The 20,601-nt window shown below is 40.9% G+C and overlaps 2 protein-coding genes across 2 annotated transcripts in view; one reads left to right on the top strand and one right to left on the bottom strand.

Moving 5' to 3' along the window:
- The window catches only part of adcy2a (adenylate cyclase 2a), a 49,023-nt gene extending 34,203 nt beyond the window's left edge, over positions 1-14,820 (top strand). The window contains exons 19-25 of the mRNA XM_034553600.1: positions 2,253-2,337; positions 3,860-4,018; positions 4,969-5,115; positions 5,440-5,550; positions 5,667-5,781; positions 12,918-13,042; positions 14,668-14,820. Coding sequence (XP_034409491.1) covers positions 2,253-2,337; positions 3,860-4,018; positions 4,969-5,115; positions 5,440-5,550; positions 5,667-5,781; positions 12,918-13,042; positions 14,668-14,820 — 895 coding nt within the window. The remainder of the gene's footprint in view (positions 1-2,252; positions 2,338-3,859; positions 4,019-4,968; positions 5,116-5,439; positions 5,551-5,666; positions 5,782-12,917; positions 13,043-14,667) is intronic.
- A 2,236-nt stretch (positions 14,821-17,056) lies between these two features.
- dnah5 (dynein, axonemal, heavy chain 5) overlaps positions 17,057-20,601 on the bottom strand; it is a 76,838-nt gene continuing 73,293 nt past the window's right edge. Inside the window, exons 85-87 of the mRNA XM_034553377.1 lie at positions 20,347-20,499; positions 18,219-18,450; positions 17,057-17,243 (exon numbers count right to left, since the gene is read on the bottom strand). Coding sequence (XP_034409268.1) covers positions 17,092-17,243; positions 18,219-18,450; positions 20,347-20,499 — 537 coding nt within the window. The 3' untranslated portion in view covers positions 17,057-17,091. The remainder of the gene's footprint in view (positions 17,244-18,218; positions 18,451-20,346; positions 20,500-20,601) is intronic.

Genomic DNA, 20,601 nt, shown 5'->3' with positions numbered 1-20,601 from the left:
CCGTGCTACGTTCCAAATGTGGTTTGTTGATAGTCTGTTGATTTGACAACAATATATTATGGAGGGGTGGGCTGCTGGAAAATATTCAGAAAATCAATTTTAAGCAATCAGACATATTAAAATGTTATGTACAAAAATATTAGTTGGTTACTTTCATTAATATTATATTATATTCATGGATAAAAGGAAATAGATTTTGTTTTTGTTCATGATATTGCGCAACTCAATGTTTTTGTGCACTCAGCCAAGAGATACTGAACTACAGACACATCTTGCACTTGCTCTATAGACAACACCCACTGTGGCCTTCCGAGAAAATTAAGATAATTATGTTAATTAATTTTTTAAAGCCCTACTTGCAAATTAAAGTATTTTGAATGTAATATCAAAAACAAAGTTTTCAAAACTGCATCATCAGATGGCATCATCAATTAAAGTGAAATTGTCTGGTTGCCAGCAGAGGAAATAAGTCTTTTTTTGGTCCAAAGCTATTGAAATAGCATAATGGATTTTTAAGGTGTGTCGCCTCCCGTGAAGCCCAAACATTCCACACAGTGTTGGTCACAGTCCCAGAGAACGTACTCTCGTGAGTGATTCAGTTTGCTATGGGGTCAGATCAGTCTTAATAATTGCAAATGCACACAGAGAGACTCACAAATGCAAACACAAAGAATCACAAATGCGCACAGAACAATTTACAAATATGTTCGATTTACAAATGCACACAGAAGGATTTACAAATAAATTAGACTCACAAATGCACGCAGAACGATTCACAAATACATTCCGATGCGGACATAAATCAATTACGATTTATATAAATGTAAAAGAAAAATCACAAATACATTTCTGCATTTCTATGTGGATTCTTCTATTTTTTTCTGGATATGTATGTATTTATTTGTAGATCGCACTGCATGTGTTTGTGGATTGCTCCACTTGTGTGTGTGTGGGATTTCTGAGACTCCCCTGCCGTGGCCGGATTCGCAAATGCGTTTTTTTCAACATAGACCTATCTGTAGCCAATCAGATGTCGCCCTCATCAGAAACATAACTGTGTTCCAAGCCGACCCACATTAAAAACCGTGCCATGCCATTTGTTACATATGTCTTCAAAATGGCAATGTTTCTTTTCTCAATAGCAATCAGTAACAAAATGATATGCAATTAAATGAATAACGTCTTGTTTTCTTTGGTATTTTTTGTCATACACAGATATGTAATGTGTGATTATGTATGTTCTTGTTCAATGTCAAGACTCTATTTGATAATGGGACAAGACAGTACGCTATGAAGTCGAGATTGGCAAGCCGAGCATGCGGTCGAACCTTCCAAACATAAAAGCAGCAGTAAGGCCAAAAGCTTTGGTCATTTCTGTAGTTGTAAAACTCATCAGAAACTAAATAAATGATGCTTCAACACACACGTTTGTGTGCTTTCCGTCTCCGATGTATCTGCATGTGAAAACGGTTTCAGGCTTTGCCCTCGATTCTGTGTAAAGAATTGATTAGATAATGAACCAGGCGAGTGCAGAACTTGCCGGCTGTTTTCTCAGTTGTCTGCTGAGCTGCCCTAGATAAGACGAAGTGTCCATTAATATGCAAAATGTGCTTGCAGAAATTAGGATGCAACAGTCCTGTTGGAGTGTTATCACACATTCAGAGCTCAAACTCAAGACGTAAAGAATCAGTTTCATTATGCATTTGAATGAGCATCGTTCATTTATTTAACTCGACTGCTGTCGTATGGTATGCTTAAGGAGCGTTGGAGCATGAACTGCAGCCATATTAGTATATGTTTGCATGCACAGGACAATACATACCTGTATCTTGTTTGGTTGCCCTGGACTGGTGTCCTATCGTTAGCTTTACGATGGTGGAAGCACAAGAGCTGGATGTGTATTCACGGTGCCTCGTCTTTGCAGATGGCGAACATCTCGTTGTTTAATGCCTCTTGAAAAAGCGTTCCTTGTGAATGCACCCTGGCGAGGAAGCTCCGCTGCTGGAATGCAGATAGTAAACAAGCTCTTGTCTCAGCAAAGCAGAAGTGACAGTCTTAACCGAGTGACAGCTTGGAAAAAAATGCTCTGTTAACCAATCATGTGACACATGGCATAGACTACAGCTTGTGATTTGAATTGTTTAATTAAATGGTATTACTCTCATCTCTCTTTTGTCACTCTTTATCTGTTTCTTCCGTCTCTCTCTTCCTTCATACACGAACACATCTTTCTTCTTTCTCTGCCCTTCAAGACCAGGAGTTCTCAAAGACCTCAAGACTATGGGCTCTATCTCCCTCTTTATCTTCTTCATCACTCTGCTTGTACTTGCCAGACAGGTAAGTCCACACTGTAATAGTTTGAATGATGTTATCATCTGGCGTCTGCACATTTTCCCCTTGACAGCTCTGAAACGTCACCATTGCACTCTCTATATATACTGTATATATATATATATATATATATATATATATATATATATATATATATTTATTTATTTTTATGTCATTTTCAAACAATTTTCAAAAGCTATTTTCCTGTGTGTCTTTGTCGCCACTAACTTAGTTCTGTTGGCCTGTGAAAGGTGCAGACTGCATTGTGAGAAGCACATTCTATATTTTTTTTACGCTCCACAACTCCTCAATTCCACAATACTGTGTGGTCACAATTGAGTTTTGATGTCCTGTCCAGCTTCTCATGAAGCACCCGGACCAGCTTTTAGAAGTTTCCCTGTGAATGCGGAGGCAATTAGATTTCCGATGTGCCTTTTTTATAACCGCAGAGCTTGGGGAAAGAAATAGCAGAAATAGAGAGGATAAAGCTTCCGGGCTGCTGTGCCACACACACTGTGCACTGGCATCGTGAGATCAGTTGGTCGAGTCTACCTTCAGACACGATTGGCCAATGATTGACAACAAGTCTGAAGTTACACAGGTGGACTTTTTGAGATTTGCTAACCGGGAGATGCAGAGACCAGAGACCAATCATTCCATAGTGTGCTTCTTAGAGTTCACGCCACACTACAGGGTGTACGCTGTACCTGAGTGGGACTACGGTCCTCTGGAGCTACGGTACAGTCTTAACTACTAACATCAACGTCTATTTAAAGTAACAATAAACAACCCATTGTCAGACCCTATGCATTTTTATCACACACTCTGAGCTATTAGTGACATACATTATATAACACAGTACATGTAGGCCATATAGTACATGCAGAGTGTGCACGTGTACTATATGTGTATGGTTGTGTCACTGACAGCACGCTGCGAGTCAGTGAGAGAAGAGTAATATTTCTGTTTTCTATCAGAGCTTATCACTAAATGGAAAGCAGCTCATCCCCCCGGCGTTCTACAGTGTGCTGGAAAAAGTGGCTATACAAGCAAAGCAAAAGCACCACCTTTTACTACATGCATCCACACTGCTACACTGATACTACACCTACAAAAAGAACATCAGCAGCATCCCACGGACACCTATTTGGCATCATAGTGTACACTAAGTGTACGTGCTACATGCATTATTTAGTGCGATTTAAATTGGTTGACACACTTTTAATTTCCATTGGGAACTTCTTCTTCTTCTGTAAATGCTGATGGCTTCTGTCTCACGTAATGGGGAAAATGTGAGGATAGTGCTAGTGTATTTTTGATAAAGCCACACACAGACATCTGTAAATGAGATTTTTTTTTGTTGCAATCGTGTCTAATTTGTATTCCGTTCTTTTCGGTGTTTCATTTTCTCTTCTGTCTTCAAGCGTTGGTGGAATTGTCCTTGTGTAGCTGTTTCTGTTTGTTTCTGTGACTTGATGGAACCAAGCTGTGCCTTCAGGCTCTTCACCTCTGTGTCCTCTTGTAACAGAATGAATATTACTGTAGGTTAGACTTTCTGTGGAAGAACAAGTTCAAGAAGGAGTGTGAGGAGATTGAAACCATGGAGAACCTCAACCGGGTTTTGTTGGAGAATGTTCTGCCCGCACACGTTGCAGAACATTTCCTGGCACGCAACTGGAAGAATGAGGTGGGCGCGGCCATTATGTTTTTTTAAGTTATGAAGGATCATGCAAATTGTGTTTTGACAAATGGATGCAGGACATACATTATGTATTGTGGTTTCACAGAGGTCCTGGAGTACCAGTGGCAATATGCCAAGATTATATTAATTCACTGCATTTCAAAGCAGCTTACCTCAAAGATAATCTGTTTCATTCCATATTGTCCAATATATCTGAAATATGTACATACTTGATTTCTTTGCTGCTATTTATGTTGATTTTCAATCCACTCTAAAACCTACAAGAAATGCATTTTCTGTGTGTGTGTGTGTGTGTGTGTGTGTGTGTGTGTGTGTGTGTGTGTGTGTGTGTGTGTGTGTGTGTGTCAATTGACAGACACACAAACGTAATATTCAAACTGGGGAGCATCCAAAACCAGAGTGTGCATTAGATAATTAAAGTTGTAAAAAGTACATAAATTAAGTCTTTGGCTGTTTTCCAGATATTAAGTGCTACATTCATGTGGTACTTACTTAAATATTATAACTTTTTAAATGGAACTGGACCTTATAATGTAGTATAAGAAAGATTAATTTCCGATAACAATGACAAAACATTGAAGTGAATTTGGTGACTTGCCAGTAAAACAGTTTAATTCATCATTCTAAATCATGATATATATATATATATATATATATATATATATATATATATATATATATATATATATATATATATAAAAACATAAACATATCAAATGACCTGCACAGGACTCAGGATCTGTTCTCTGTAGGTGTACGGCCTGTGTTTCGTCTGCCTCTCTGGTCCCTCTGATGTTTTTATTTAAGAATACTGTCAAGTAATACATCATAATCTTGTCACCTGTTTTTCATCCATGCTAAGAAGTCTGTGGCTTATCAATTGTATTACATTGTTTTGCAGCTGTCCAAACTAATATCTGTATTTGGTCGTGCAGGATCTGTATCACCAGTCCTATGACCTGGTGTGTGTCATATTCGCCTCCATCCCAGACTTTAAAGAGTTCTACACTGAATCTGACGTCAACAAAGAAGGATTAGAGTGCCTCAGGCTGCTCAACGAAATCATTGCTGATTTTGACGAGGTAAATAACCCCTCACACCTGAACATCCTACACGTGCACCACGGATGCTAGAAACAAACCGGGATACCCTTTCCACTGGGTGTCATTGATTTTCTAAGCGTATGTGACTGGACTATGAACTGTGTGTCTCACGACCCTCGGAATTGGTTTCTTTTTTGAGAGGCTTGAGGAAAAAAACAGTAGTGCTTCTTGAAAATCCATACACTGCATATATAATATGCATCTTTTAAAAAAAAATAAAAACATGAAATATCACTTTTACCATAAACTATGTCCCATTTGTTAAGGCGGTTCTGTGGATTGTGTTTGTATTTGTGTGTGTAGCTGCTGTCCAAACCTAAATTCAGTGGTGTGGAAAAGATCAAGACTATTGGCAGCACTTACATGGCTGCTACTGGGCTCAATGCATCACCTGGGCCTGAGTACACATCACAGGTAGGCTCATCACACACATTACAAGCATGCTCAATCATTGTTGCTGTCACCTTTCACAACTTGTTCTCAACTAGAATTGGATGTGTAACTGGTTGTGTTTGCTCGTTGTTTCCCAGGAGCACGACCGGCAGTACATGCACATCGGGACCATGGTAGAGTTTGCATTTGCCTTGGTGGGGAAGCTGGATGTTATCAACAAGCACTCCTTTAATGACTTCAAACTCAGAGTTGGTGAGTTTCACATGAAAGCAACAGTTCACGAGCAAGGACCGCCTCTTTAAGATAACTTTAAGATTGATAAGAAAAAACACACATGATTAATATGCAAGGGTTGAACTGCATGTAGCTCATCCACTCAGCTGCAGTGTTATGGGATGCAGTTCCAGGAGGCAGAGGTCCTGAATGAGTGAACAGAGTTAAGGGCAGGCGAAATCCCAGGCGGGGAGAGAATGTGCTGCCACAATCGAGAAGCCATCTTTCCAGGCTCTACGATGAAAAGAGGACGGCATGGGTCAAAGTGATGGGATGAGGCGGTGAATTGGGAACATCTGAGGAAACTGAAAAAGTAGAGCGATAGTGTGGCTTCTAAAGTTCAAGCAATGTGATACTGACAGCGAGTTAACAGTAAAAGCACCTTTGATTTTATGTAGGCACTTTGCGTAGAAGATCTTTGAGATCTGGATATGGCTGGAGGCCAGGCTCGGGATGAAAGTTACCGGATAAAAGTACATGGACTAACAAGTGTTGAATGGGTGTATGCAAGAGGGTGATCTTCAGAACTTCTTGAATCAGAAACAAGAAGCTGGGGGCAAGTGATGTTTTGAAAGAAGGGATTGATGGCAGGTTGGAAATCAATGTTTGCCCTATGGGAACGATGCGTAGGGCAGAGTTGAGGTGGCCAATGGAGAGAAGTAGGGGTTTAGGGTATGATGTTGATGGTAGCCCATTGGGCCAGAATAGGTTCAGAGGGAAGACTGGAGTAAATTAATGAACTTGCTGCTGCGAGGGCTGTGGACAAAAGCTGGCTGCTGGCATGCCGATGCCATTGGCTCCATTTGATGGAGGGGGCAGTCCTTAAATGACATTCAACTCAGTGTTGGTGAGTTACACACAACAGCAACAATTGAAAGCAAAGTGCTGAGAAAATGAGTCGCACATTTGTAACCTCAGTACTTACCCACGAACTGCATTTCGCCTGTTGTTTCCGTTACCTTTCCAAAAAGTCCCCTGCAACTATGGATAGATCATCACTTTACCTCAGAGACAAATAAAGCCTGAAACATTCAAGAATCATTTATTGTCATTATGTAACACAACACAATTCAGTTGTAGCCCATTCGTAACACAAGAACAACATTAAGAAAAAAAAACAGCAGTGCATCTGCAACATAAGGAATGTATACGGCAGCAACAAAAACAAATCCGACATCCTCACATTAAAACATTTTTATAATTTGAGCATCAAGCATCGAGCATCATGACGTAAAACACAGAGTCAACCGCTTGATCCGGGATGAACGATGGAGCCAGGTCTCTGTGAAGATGTGGGCTCTACAGTCACCGACCTCCCGCTGCTTTCATCAGTCTTATTTTTCTGCTACCGGGCACCAGACAGCCAGCAGCATGCTGGGTAGTGGAGTAGCCTCAGGTCCTAGCAGGTTTAGCTTAGCTTCCATCTGGGCTCTCCTCCCTGGGGCAGTTTGGTGGCGTTTGGCCCAGTAGGTCTCGCAGGTTGGTCGGCCGGCCCTGGGCGGTGATCGCTGCACTTAATCCAACCTCCGTGTTTCCTTTTCAGATGTTAATGAATGTATACTGTCATATGACATTCGTGATAAACCAAAACATATTTTTAATAAAGACAAACATTTATCTTTATATTGCCATAACAAGCATGAGGCATCAGCAGGGAGAAAGGGGAAACCGTGGAATCCCGACACTCGGCATGCCTAACATAATGTATGCAGCAAGATGTTGTCGTCTGTTGGTTCAGCTAAAGCATTTCGACAGTATGCAACTTCTGTTGTAGTGCAAAGCTGCCCCAACTAACTACAGTAACTCGCTAACATTAGCGCACTAACTGCTAACTTGTCCCATTCTGTAATCTTTTTAGTTATTAACTGCACGCCTGGTAGAAAGGTATTTAACTAACAGGCATTTTTAAGGCGTTGCAGACCTCAGTTGCATATTGTGGTGCCGACTGTTTTTCTGTCCTATGATACGGAAAATATGAAATGCTCTAAATAAACGGAGCTGTTGTCTGCTAGACATCAAAATGCAGATGAAATAGGAGCCAACAACAACAGCCCTGCGGTCAGGGGCAGAATCGCAACCTTTGCAGGCTTGTTCTCCTATTGGAAGTGATCATTTTTAAGTTTTTTGAGTTTGATTAGTTTAAATGATAAGCTTGAATGAAGACTAATTGTATGTTGTATTGACATGTTATGGACTGTCATGGACATTTAGCCTTTATGCATCCATTTATCTCTATTTTTAGAGCACCAGTATGCTTTGGGGTATGATAGGTACATGTCGATATAACAATATGAAACTCATGTTTGCAGCAAGACATGGGCATAGTCATGACAACATAACAGCAGAGTGAGAGAGAGAGAGAGAGCGGGACTAAAGCGTGGAGGAGAATTGAAGAGGAAAGCATTGCGGGCAGGTCCCAGCTCCCTGCGTGCGGTAAGAGTTCGAGTTCGATACCTTTAACCCGTCTGTGGATTTCACAGCATGGATTGCTCCATTAACTCAGCAGTGTGCGTGTGTGTGACTGTACATCCCCGCTGGTTCCAGACGGGCCTTAAACGCATCAGGGAAGGATACAAGCCAGCCCCCCCCCCCACTGGGACAGGACAAATCCACTGGCCAGGGGCCTGCGCACTTGTGAAGATTGCAATTTTCAGCATTTTGAAAAATTTAGTCAGAAGCCAGAGTGAAGAGCAGCCCGGTGTCATCCGAGTGCTGTGAAAAGCTCAAGAGCCAGCTAAGCAGAGGTGCTGGGACGGCTGGGGATTAGGCTGCATTTAGCTTCCACGTCATCGCATGTTCTGATGAAATCTTGTGAAAAGCTGGGTTTATTTTTATTTTTGCTGAAGGCCTTTTTTGAGCTGCACTCAATGTTTAATCAGTAAGATCAGAACACTATTTTAATAATGCCCTTGTATGACATCAGAACTGGAAACTAAAATGGTGAGAAATAATTATCTTAACACATGTCTGGTGAAACAATCGAACAAGTAAAACAATTGTTGGAAAGGCAATACAATGTCATTAACTGTAATTAGTAGTAAGTAGGTATAGTTACGTGCGAGAGTACGAGCACGCGCGTGTTTGAGTGATTTATGACCATTAAAAAAATGTTTAAATGTTTGTGTAAAAATAAAATAGTGACAATTATAAAAAAGAGACGAGTATACTGGACGCCTTGGGCTTAAGGAAAAAGTCAGGATTCAATAGGTTTAAAATTAACAATATTTAATGGCAAAAAGTACCAGACAAAATAATACATTCACGATCGTGAGGGCCGGTTGAACGGACTTCCACAGACTAAATCACTTTCTCTCGTGAAGTAGGAGCTGTCTGGTCAATTCAAGCCAAAAGGAAAGTAAAAAGAGAACGTTTCCCTCAGCACAAATCCCTTTTATAAGTATTCAGTCACGCCTTTAACACCTTTAAATGTTAGTAATTCGTTGGGTCAAATACACATCACCTCTGGTTAGCTTAAGGCCATAATAAAGATCACAGGGTCAAACGTCACACTTCCGGTCAAGACGAGAAGTTCCCTTTCAGAATAAAACCTCTTATCTTGCCTTCAGAATAAAACGTCACAGGTTCCCACTCCGCTTTCAATTTTAACAACATTTCTAAACAATAAACTATCATTCATTCTCATGCATCATACAATTATAATGCATACATTTATCAACAGTTACAATAATAGACTAATGATCATCTCATGCTTTACAATATATTTCTGCAGAATATTCTCTATTAATATTCCCTATTAATTGTCATAACTTCCATTATGTATTAATATAAAACATAAGACTACCTTTATGTATCAATGGCCGTATCAATGCATGTTGGGTCTGGGGGCGGATGGAGTATGGAGGGTGTACACGCACCTACGTCATCATGCATAACTGTGTCTGATGCATTAGCCGCGTTTACACCCATCAGCCTCCGACCCGTCCTCGGTACGCATTGTCATGCGGTTATCTGCCGCATGTATCCTCACAAGTTGCTGCGTTAGTCTGGCGTTCAGCTCGTCAAATGTCATGGCTGTGGTATGCTGCGGTATATTATCATTATCAATATTAGCTGTCGGGGGTTAGACCGTTAGGTTGGAGATTATCATCAGAACTATTAGTAATAACATGATCGTGCACCCTACTACCAAGCGCAGATACTGTACAGCGCTTTAACACCTTTCGTGGTGGTGATGCCATCTTATCTGTCTAATGTGTAACCATACACTTGTATATATGTCATACACAATCTTTTAATATTATATAAAAAAACAGTTTATGACACCTTTTAAGACACCAAATCCCAAGTATGGCACACACACACACACACACACACACACATACACAGGTTTTGTTGTTGTTGTTATATGCATAAAGAAGCACCCGTGAGTATAATGACCCCACCTTATCATAAACCGCATGTGCATATAATAAGCATGGTTAACAGAGTATCTATGATTTTGGCCTGATCTGCTAAGGTCTTCCGTATGCTCAGATTGGTAGCGGCCGATTTGTTGGCAAATTTTACCAACAAATCCCTGAGCTCCCTAACCTCATTTCTCAGGTCTGTAAGCTGGGTGTTTATCACCCCACACTGACAAGCCACCCTAGTACCACTTGCACTCTCTAGTTGAGAATTACACTCCGAGGGCAGCGGCTCTACTTGGGACTCCTGCGGTACATCTACACCATTGCAAAAATCGAGGGATGGGGGCAGTATGACGTCCATATTCAAGTACGCACCCTCTGCAGGGACCCCTGTCGGATGCTCCAGAGCCAATTCTTGAAAACAGACCCGTACACTGTTGCCTGGTGGTTGGTCAGGGGATAGCAACTCGATGGATTCTGCAGGAGCGCCTCCGCAGTCTTGTGTGTCCCCAGGGATGATCTCGTTGTTGTTGTTGTTGTTCGGGACTTCTTCTCCAGGCGGATGATGGGGTCCGCTTCTTCTGCTTCTTCAATGTTCTGAGACAAAATAATAATAATAATTTAAAAAAATTAATTAATTAAAAATTAATTAATTATTTCGTTAATCCATGTACATTATTCGTTACATACACACCTTGTGTGGTGCACCGTTTTCAAAATCCTGTGAAAGAAAAGAAAAGAAAAAAAAATAATCACTACATTGTAAACCCCATGAATCATTTATAACTTTTATTATTTACCATATATATACCTTTTTTTTCTTTGGTTGTATGCCTGATGGAGCCAGCTCTTGTGAGTTGTCCTGGCTGTCTGCCCATGGAGGGTGGGTCAGGGGCTTCACACTTCCTGGTCTGGTATGCGATGCTGTTTGGATGACCATACACAAACTCAATATATACATTAATAATAATAATAATAATAATAAACACAAGCTGTTCATACCTGATGCTCTGGGTGTCACAGGGATGTGTTCAGAGGTATCGCTGTTCTGACTGTTCTGGCTGTAAGCAGTCGTTGGATACACCAATACTTTCACACCACGCCGCCTCAGGTCCCTTGATGTATGATCAGCTGGAAATATATAAATATATATATATATATATATATATATATATATATATATATATATATATATATATATGCACTATAGGATCATTAAAAACAATTGTAAACGGTGCTGTTGATCCTTGTTACCTATGACTGGCGTCTGTAGTCCCTCTACTGCCCTTGATGTTTCACCCTCATTAGCATCCGTATGTGTATACCGAGGTGGCTGCGATGCCGGCAGACAGGGGTCTGCTGCTTCTTCTTCTTCTTCTTCACATTGAGATGTTACAAACAGTTCACGGTTAATTAGTCAATAGGGCTGTAGGTACCTTCTGCCCCTTTTGTTTGTATGTAAAACAGTCGTTTGATCCTCTGTGACCTGTGCTCCTCCACCCCCAATACAGGCCTATGGTGTGATGTTCTGTCTGTTGAAGCGCTATAACCACTATGATTTAAGACATTAGTTTTGGTTGAAAATAAATAGTTTGAAAACAAAAAATACAGGGTTTAATACAAGACAAACCTGTTAGATCTTTTACATGCAGCTTTACTCCCACCAACCGATCGTTTTACGCGCCGAGACACCACCCAATTTCAAATCACGTGGTCTTGTAGACTTGGACTTCTGAATATCTGCATCCGAACAAGTAAACACATTGAAATAAAACAACACACGCACACACACACCCACTCATACGGGTTGTTCGTTATTACATACAGTTTGCATATCTCTCTCTCTCTCTCTCTCACCTTCTTCTTCATCCGACGACGACTAGCCCCCGTTTCTTATCCACTCAATGGCCCCACTCTCTGCGATCACAGGCCAGTATGAATCTTGCTTTGCAGGACCTACAGCATATATGTATAATACGCTTAAAAAAAAGAAAAAAAAGAAAGAAGATATCTAAGACTAAGATATCAGAACATACAGTACTCACGGCTGTTCACATTCCCACGTGATCATTAATTCTCCTTACCTTCCCCTAGGAAATAACATAGAATCTTATTAAATATAATGCATACTACTGCTAATTGGCTATATACATATATTTATATATATAGACCATCAAAAACACTCACCTCTGTGTAGAGACCTGGTTGAGCCACAAAATGTGAGGAAAATAGCAAAATGAAATGAAATGTTCTCCAACCTGTAAATACAGTCACCAGACATCTGGTCAACTCAGCGAGAGCTGTATATGATGGGAAAGGACGTGCGGACGAACATACCATCTCTTATATACAGGTTAAACACGCCCACCACAGACGCCGCCCCGTCTTTTTAAAAATGGGTGTTTTGAAGCGGGGCTTAACTAACATGTGCGCAGGTTCGCGCATACACGCCTCGGTATACGGCAAATTAGATCACCTCTTTGCGCGTTCACACCCACATGCACGTCGGTGGCGCGCAAAGCCACCGGTATATCCGGGGGGCGCGCCGACACGCCCACTTAAAAAATAAAAATGGCGGTCACTATGTTATTTTTTTCTACAAAAAAAATAAAATACGTACGTAACTATACCTATTTATTACTACTGTAATTACATTTAAAATGTCCTGTAATTTACCATTCAGAAAAAAAAAAAAGAATCTGAAAATATGGTACAGCTTTTCACTGATTGCTTGGTTTCCTTTGTCAGGTATTAACCATGGTCCAGTAATAGCTGGAGTCATTGGAGCCCAGAAACCACAGTATGATATCTGGGGGAACACGGTGAATGTAGCCAGCAGAATGGACAGCACTGGAGTCCTGGGAAAAATACAGGTAATTAAAGGATATGTCTGGTGATATTCTCCTTTTTTCTTATTGTCACACATCCCATGAAAAGTCCAAAACCACTTATGTTTTGATCCGAACACAAGTATAATAGAAGTTTAAACAAATTTCCCTCTGGGGATGAATAAAGCATATATCTCTGTATAATTTAACCAAAGCCTGACAAAGCGTTTTGCTCGGCTGGTGTCCCAAAACAAAGAAAATCAAAGATTGCAAAAGGCCAAGACTCTGAACTCGAGGCTTTAAAACCGCAGTTCACAAACCAATGGGTGTCGTCACGACGACTACGTCCACTTCTTATATACGGTCTTCAAATTTAAAAAAAGGTTGAACAGATTGTTGTGGTCAAAGTTCAAGATCACTGGGACTTGTCCCCGCCCAATCTCGTGAACGTGATATTTCAGGAGAAATTTGAAACAAACTTTAATTTGATTAGAAATTGGTGGTCGAAGTTGCCGTTGATCTCAAAAACACATTTTGGGCTCAAGAATGAATATGGTAATCATGACAATTTCCCACAAATGTCTAATAATACAATAATATATGATGACATTTTAGACATAAACTGCAACTGGTGTAACTTCTAAGTTCTTCATTACTCAATCCCACATACACCGTCCAGCTGGAAATAGTTCACAACAATAATGCAAAATGAATATTTGTGATTTCTGAGACTCATTCCAAAAAGGTTTTAGAAGTCTTCATCTGTCAAAGTTTGTGTTTGAAGTTGACAGTTTCCTTCAAAGCAGCAGCGGTGCTCCATTTTCATATAAAGACGTTTTAAATGCCAGTACAGATGTTTAAAAGATAAAACTCTTATTCCCTCTGCTTGTGCTATGGTAGCAAGGACATCATATCATCTCAACATCATGTGGCATCTTCAAATTGCACATGTTCCTCCTGGTTGGGCACTGATGAGATGTAATGGTGTTTCACCTGCATGACATGTGTCTGTGGGAGCCATTCAGTCCTCAGAGGGCTGCGTTACGTTTCAACACCTGCACACATTTGATGGAAACATCTGCTGCAGCACAACTCGAGTGATTATAATTGCGTTTCCCAGATTGCCTGTTGAAATTTAAGATTCAAAGATAGCGCATAGATATTTCCAATCTTGTGCGTTTGTAATTTTTATATCGTTTCATAAAGAAAAGAAACAGTGCTCTGTGTTATTTTATGGTGTTCATGTTATTTAATGTGATGCATTAGCTGTGATGATTGATGCCCGCGATCGCTTATATTCCTGAGTGAGAATGTAGTGTTAATATTTAATGTGCAGAAGCAACAATAAGCATCCCGTGTGGTGGGGCGCACCTGTGAGTGCAGCTCTACTTAACACGCATATTTTTGAAAGATTGAAGGTTAATTTCAAGGTTTTGACGAGACTTTACATCCTGATTTTGTCCGCTAGCATACGATGGAGGTTTGGTGATGCAGCGCAGCGTCTCATGACTCCAAACATTTGTTCCTGATGAGTTAATGGTCATCAGATGTTTCCATCAGCTTCTGGACATGCATTCCTTCAAATAGCAGAGTAGTTGTGGCTCCAGGAATTGAATTCAGATGTTGAAGATGAGCAAAATGGACGTAACCCAATCTGGTTCTCCCTGCAGGTGACGGAGGAGACAAGCCGCATCCTTCTGACACTGGGCTATATGTGCTCCTGTCGAGGCATCATCAACGTCAAGGGCAAAGGAGAGCTCAAGACCTACTTTGTGCACACAGAGATGACCCGCTCACTGTCCCAAGGGAATGTAATGCCCTAAGCCCGGAGATCAGAACATGCTAAATGTACACAGGCAAAAAGAACAGATGGAGATACATTCTTCTCACTGCGGTTGTAACAAAAGCAAAGTGTCACACACAAAGGAATCAGATATACAGTGCAAGGATAAACATCTGATTTTAATATTGCATTGCAAGCTAGCCATGCTACAGCTGTAGTTGACTTGTAGGTACTCACTTGCTTTATGTAACTAAGTGTAGCATGAACAGCAAGAAGGCAATAACCCCTGAAACATATTTGAATTTGAATGTTGGACCCAGAAAAGCCACAGTGGCACAAGTCAAGTCACTTTGCCTTCTTCAGCCGGGTACATCAAACACAGAATCTGTATTCTGTTCACAATACAGGATATGATGTACGTGAAGCAGAAGAGAAACAAAGAAAATACTAATTTTCACACCAGGCCTCTTAAAGAGTTTCCAAAAGACACAAATTTCAGAGTGAACAATACAGAAATGACATGCTCCTGTAATGGATATAAGGAATTGTCTTTTTTTTTACACAGGGATACAAAAAGCCACAGATGGAAGAGCTGATATTCAAAGCAAAGGACACATGTTGTAAAGGAAAACTGCATTTCCACGGTCGCGAAGGAGAGGCTGGTCCTGTTTTTAAAAAAAAACAGCCGTCCAACAAGGAGACACACACACGTGTACATAACTCCATCAATCCTGTTCGAAGCACGAAATCTTGGATGTATTTTACAGGTGGCCCATAAAAAGAGCATTAAATAAAAGAGGCTATGAATATATTGTGATATTCATGCAGGGTTGAGTTTCCTGAAACTGCCTTTACGCTTTAATCATCTCGTCTCCAGTGACTGTTTACACAGTAAAGTCTTTTTGGGCTACTGAAATTGGAGATTCAGGTGTTTGTTGCTGTTCAGACGACGCTGGAACCGAAGGGATGAAGGTGATTTTAGTCAGAAGGTGTTTATTTGGGAAACCCGAGCCTGATCTGTGTACACTAGGGTAGCTTTAGAGTGCATATGGTGGTTTTGTAACAAAAAGAAAATACTACCAAAAAAGTGTTTTAATGTTTTATGATGCCATTGTTTTTTGTAAAAACTTCATTAAAATTTCTATGTATTTCAGTTCTACCGAGTGTTATTCATATTTGTAAAACGTATATATTTCCGCAAATGCAAATCGCCTCTGCATTAAATTGATTATTTAAAACAAGTTTTGGTCACAGGGAACTTTATCAAGATAAGAATGGATACTTTTCATCAACATTAGATCTTAGCACCACAAAGAAGACAACGCAAGTGGTGCCTTCTAGGTTATAAAAATGGAACAGCTCCAAGCATATTAACATGACCGGAGTGTGCTGTGATGTCCCCTTGAATAAGCAGCAGGAGGATGAAAATATCCCTGCATATTGGATTGATACTCTCTTCAATCGTATTCAGCGATCCATAGATGACTTGAGGCTTCGCCCCTGGTGAGCAGATGGACAGACACAAAACGTCCAGACCTGAAAATCTGAAAACCTGAAAATCTGAAGACAAGACAAGTTTACATTTTTTTAATAGAAATAATCCAAGAGACACACTGAAAACTATGATTAGAGGATTTTTTTAGATGCAAGTACTTAATGTGAATAGAGCGATCCTATGACGATTTAAATCTCCTTTTTCTGTTCTCTGTGTGACATAATGAACACAACATTTTTAATACAAATTATCTATCATCTTCATCCTGGTCTGATATTGTAGGAACACTGTGGCTAGAGCTAGCTGTACTCCACAAATACTGAGAGTTCACAAGAGTCTGAGGAATCCAGACATTTGTAGCTGACCCTCAGTCGTCACACTGCAGCCGTCTTTGTCCCCTTCTACCTCGAGCAAAACAGATAACACTAAAATATGGTGATTCCTCTTTAAAGTGAATACATTATTTGCACAGTAATACGGCCAATTGTCTTTGTCACTTTAAGATGAAATATACTGGGTGTAAGGGATTGCTGTTATTCTGAAGTTCTTCGACACTGATGTTTCGAGAAGCTGTTTCCCATTGACTGGAAGCACATGTTTTACCTCTGGTGCCCCTACTGTCACAATCTCCCACGTTGTGGAGGGGGAAACAAGGAAGTAGATAGCCATGGCAACAGCTTGTTATCCTGCACACTCTAGGACATTGGGAAAGTGACTGATGGGAAGTTATTCATGTCTAACCTCATGATAATAATCCATTTAATTTATATAGCTTATGATATGATATGTGTTTCAGTGTCTCTCGAGGTGAAGCTATCATTTGACGTCACAGAGGAGCGCCACGCCCCGTAGGATCCAGTAGTCTGGAGGAAGTGAAGTCTTTAGATCTACAGCTGCAATGTAATTCATGTCGGTCCGAACTGGCTTCTTGTAGATTGGACAGGAGTAGATGCGGGAATCCTTCACACCTGCAAACGAAAAAGAAGAAAAGTGATAATAAAGCAACAGCTGGCAAAATGATTTCTTAATTAAGGTCATAATTAAACATCTTTTATACATAGAATTATTTCCACTGAAAGAAATATTTAAATCTGTGAGGAGATGCCATTGGGACAGAACATCTGTTTTTTTTATAAACTCAAAGTCTGCTCAAATCAGGCAAATAACTGCGATTAAGAGAACACGTGGTTATTGCCAAGCAGCAACCTCCAGTGCTGAGAAATGATGCCAAAGACTGCAGTTCTTCAAATGGCCAATTGAGGCTGGCTCCAAAAGTGAATCCATCCCCATTGAGCCCCATGATAGCCGGTTAGCTGTGAGCCTTTCAGCGACAATATGCTGGAGTGCTGCCCCCCCCCCCCTTCCTCCTTTCTCTCAAAATTGAGTAGAGTGGTTTTCAACTTGCATGCATGGCACACATACTCAAAGAAGCACTTGCAACCACTTGTCCATAGACGCCGCATCCCTCCCCAGTCTCCTTTGCATTGGTGCACACACTCAAACCCAGCAAGGAGCCTTCTTGTGGGGAAAGATGGCAGGGGACACGGTGTAAACAGACGGCATTCCGCGTCTCATCGGCTCATTAATTCCTTTTCCAGGCAGCCTCGCTCGCGGGCGTCCACTGGGGCCCCGTCTCTCCGCTGCTTCCTGAATATAGCCCGGTCTTACCCAGAACAAACACCGGGCTACATACTGCTGGTGATCTATTCTCAGACAAAATAAATAGCACTTAGTCTGCTTGACATTTAAATGTTACATCCATCCATTCTGAATGACGCGTGGGATGCGAATGTTGAGGAAGATAGGCGACGGATACACTGAGATTCACAAAGACTAAAAACATTGGTCCACATTGGTCCTGTAAGAAAAGACAGCATAAAAGCTTTTTGGATTCAAAGAAAACTTTGCTACTGAATCAATTGTCCTAAGATAATCAATCTCACCATTGTTCTCAGCGTACATCCTGATCACAGGCATCATCTCAAAGAGGACTTTGGTTTTGGAGTCGATGAGTTTGCAGCTGCGGCGGTCCCAGCCGGCTCCCTCCAGGTAGAGGCCGTAGACGTACACCCCCTCTGCGGGGGGCTGGGCGATGTCGTCCTTCATCCACCTGGTCACCTCGTTGCACAGCACCATGCGGTCCAGGGCGCAGCCCTTGTTGGCCCGGGTGATCTCCTACAAGTGCCGGGACAAATCCACAGGTTAAGGCGGTGAGCAGTAGAACACAGCAGCGCACAGGAATGACAAACCCCAAAACAACACATTTAAGACCTTGGCTGTAATATAAAGAATAGTAAATGTTTTACAGAAAAGTGCACTCCATTCACACGTTTGTTTTTGTGAGATGCTGTGTCAACAGAAAGTGACAGTGTCTCTCCTTAGAAGTCAGCATGCGAGCTCAGTGAGAGGAAATTATTTTTTGGGAAATGAAGCTATAGCTTAAAGTTCAGTCAGCAGACCATAATCTGCAAGTCATTTATTTCTCATACATCTGCCAATCACTTCTCACTCATCAGTTACTTGTTGTCATTGTTTGGGGCTGTCAATCATGACACCAGCTGTGTAGATAAGCTGGTCTCTATCCACAAGGAAACAATGACATGGTTAGCCAATCATCTTGCTGCTGTCTCCTTTAAATATGACTGTCTCTCTACCTTACGCACCCCTCCACCTCCCCATCTCCGCCCAGTCTTCGCAGATCCATCAGCTTCATCAACTTATCATTCTATCAGCCTCATCATCACCACCACCAGGTCTCCAGGTCTTTATCTTGATCGGGGCAAATCTCTCTGTAGAGTCTAAGCGCCAAAGACTCTGAGACTTTATCATCACATATCATCTGTTAACAATAAACAATTGTCCTTTCTTTATTGGACTGGTCTCAAACCTGCAATACAATATTTTCTCTGAGTATGCAACCGGGATTTTTCCACCGAGTGGAATAAATAAAATTCAGTCGGATAAAGCTGACATTAATGCTAAATGGTTTCCAATTCCTTACATTGCAGGGTAAATTGATTTGTTGGCACTGACAACATTCCTCGGCATTCAGATCTCAATCTCAGCTCGTTTTCATAGTAACCACCAAAAACAGAAAGAAACCAATAACCCAAGGCCACCAATAAGCATGAAATTTGGCAGAAAACTGGTGGAGACATTGAAATGTTGTCTTTTCATAACATTTGATATAGGTTTGTATGAATTTTTAATTCAATCAAACTTTATTTCAGACTCAGGGTCCAGATAAGACAATTGATAATTGATCTATCATGAATAAGACAATTGATAATTGATCTATCATGATTATGATTTACTCCCATCAAATAATTTCTTCTTGGTTTCGTTTTATCGTGTCTTCGCCTTCTCTAGTTTTAATTTCCTTCATGAATGTTAATTTAAATTACGTATTGCTAATCATATCAGGCTTTAATAATATTCATTTTACATAATTGTTACTTAATGGCTGAAGATTGAAAACACAACTTTGCATATATATGCTAATTAATTTGCCTTGTATTATTAAATGAATGCAGGGCCAGGTTCAATGATGGTATATACGTGCATGGAGGAACCCGGGACCAAGAGGAAGACACTGACCATATCATTATTTGGTTTAAAGAAAATGCGCTTCCAAATATATGTGTGTGACTGTTGGAAGGGACTACAAAACAATACAAAATCTGAACACAGCTAATTTTCAAACAAAAATATTGTTGTGTAAAATCTTTTCGACTTTGTATAAAAAAAGAGGTTCTATTTAAGACGATGTCAAAGGCTCCTCAGCTTTCATTTCCACAAAGTCACGTTCGCTGCAGATCAATAACATCCTCTTGCAACAAGGACAACTTTCCAACGTTTCCAATGAAAAACCACGACTCAAGTAGGGTTAAACATTCAGAATAATCCCCCAAGTCACTGAAATTGGAATTCAATAGAAAACAAAGGTGTGTGTGTGTGTGTGTGTGTGTGTGTGAGTGAATGTGGCCGTGTGTCTGCCTCTTCCTCAGCGTGCCATCTGGTCTACTCCACGGTGGGTACGTAGGTAGGGAGCTAGCCCGGTGCCGTGTGTACCTGTCTCATTGCTGTCAGGAAGCCCTGCGGGTTGAAGAAGCCCGTCATCCAGAAGCAGTTGGGCCGCCCTTCAAAGATCCAAGCCTGGAACTGCCGGTTCCGCTCAAGCAACTCTGTGAACCAGAACCCCAGGGTGCTGGAGGCCCACGACGCCTGAAAGACGAAGACAAAACAACAACACGAACAATACATGACAACGAAACACAGAAAACCGTCATCCAGACAGATCAGAGGAGAAGACAACAAGGAGACGTA

The sequence above is a fragment of the Cyclopterus lumpus genome, chromosome 16 (assembly GCF_009769545.1).
Source record: "Cyclopterus lumpus isolate fCycLum1 chromosome 16, fCycLum1.pri, whole genome shotgun sequence".
Lineage (NCBI taxonomy): Eukaryota > Metazoa > Chordata > Actinopteri > Perciformes > Cyclopteridae > Cyclopterus > Cyclopterus lumpus.
The sequence above is the reverse complement of the archived record's forward strand: the minus strand, read 5'-3'. Positions and strand labels throughout refer to the sequence as shown.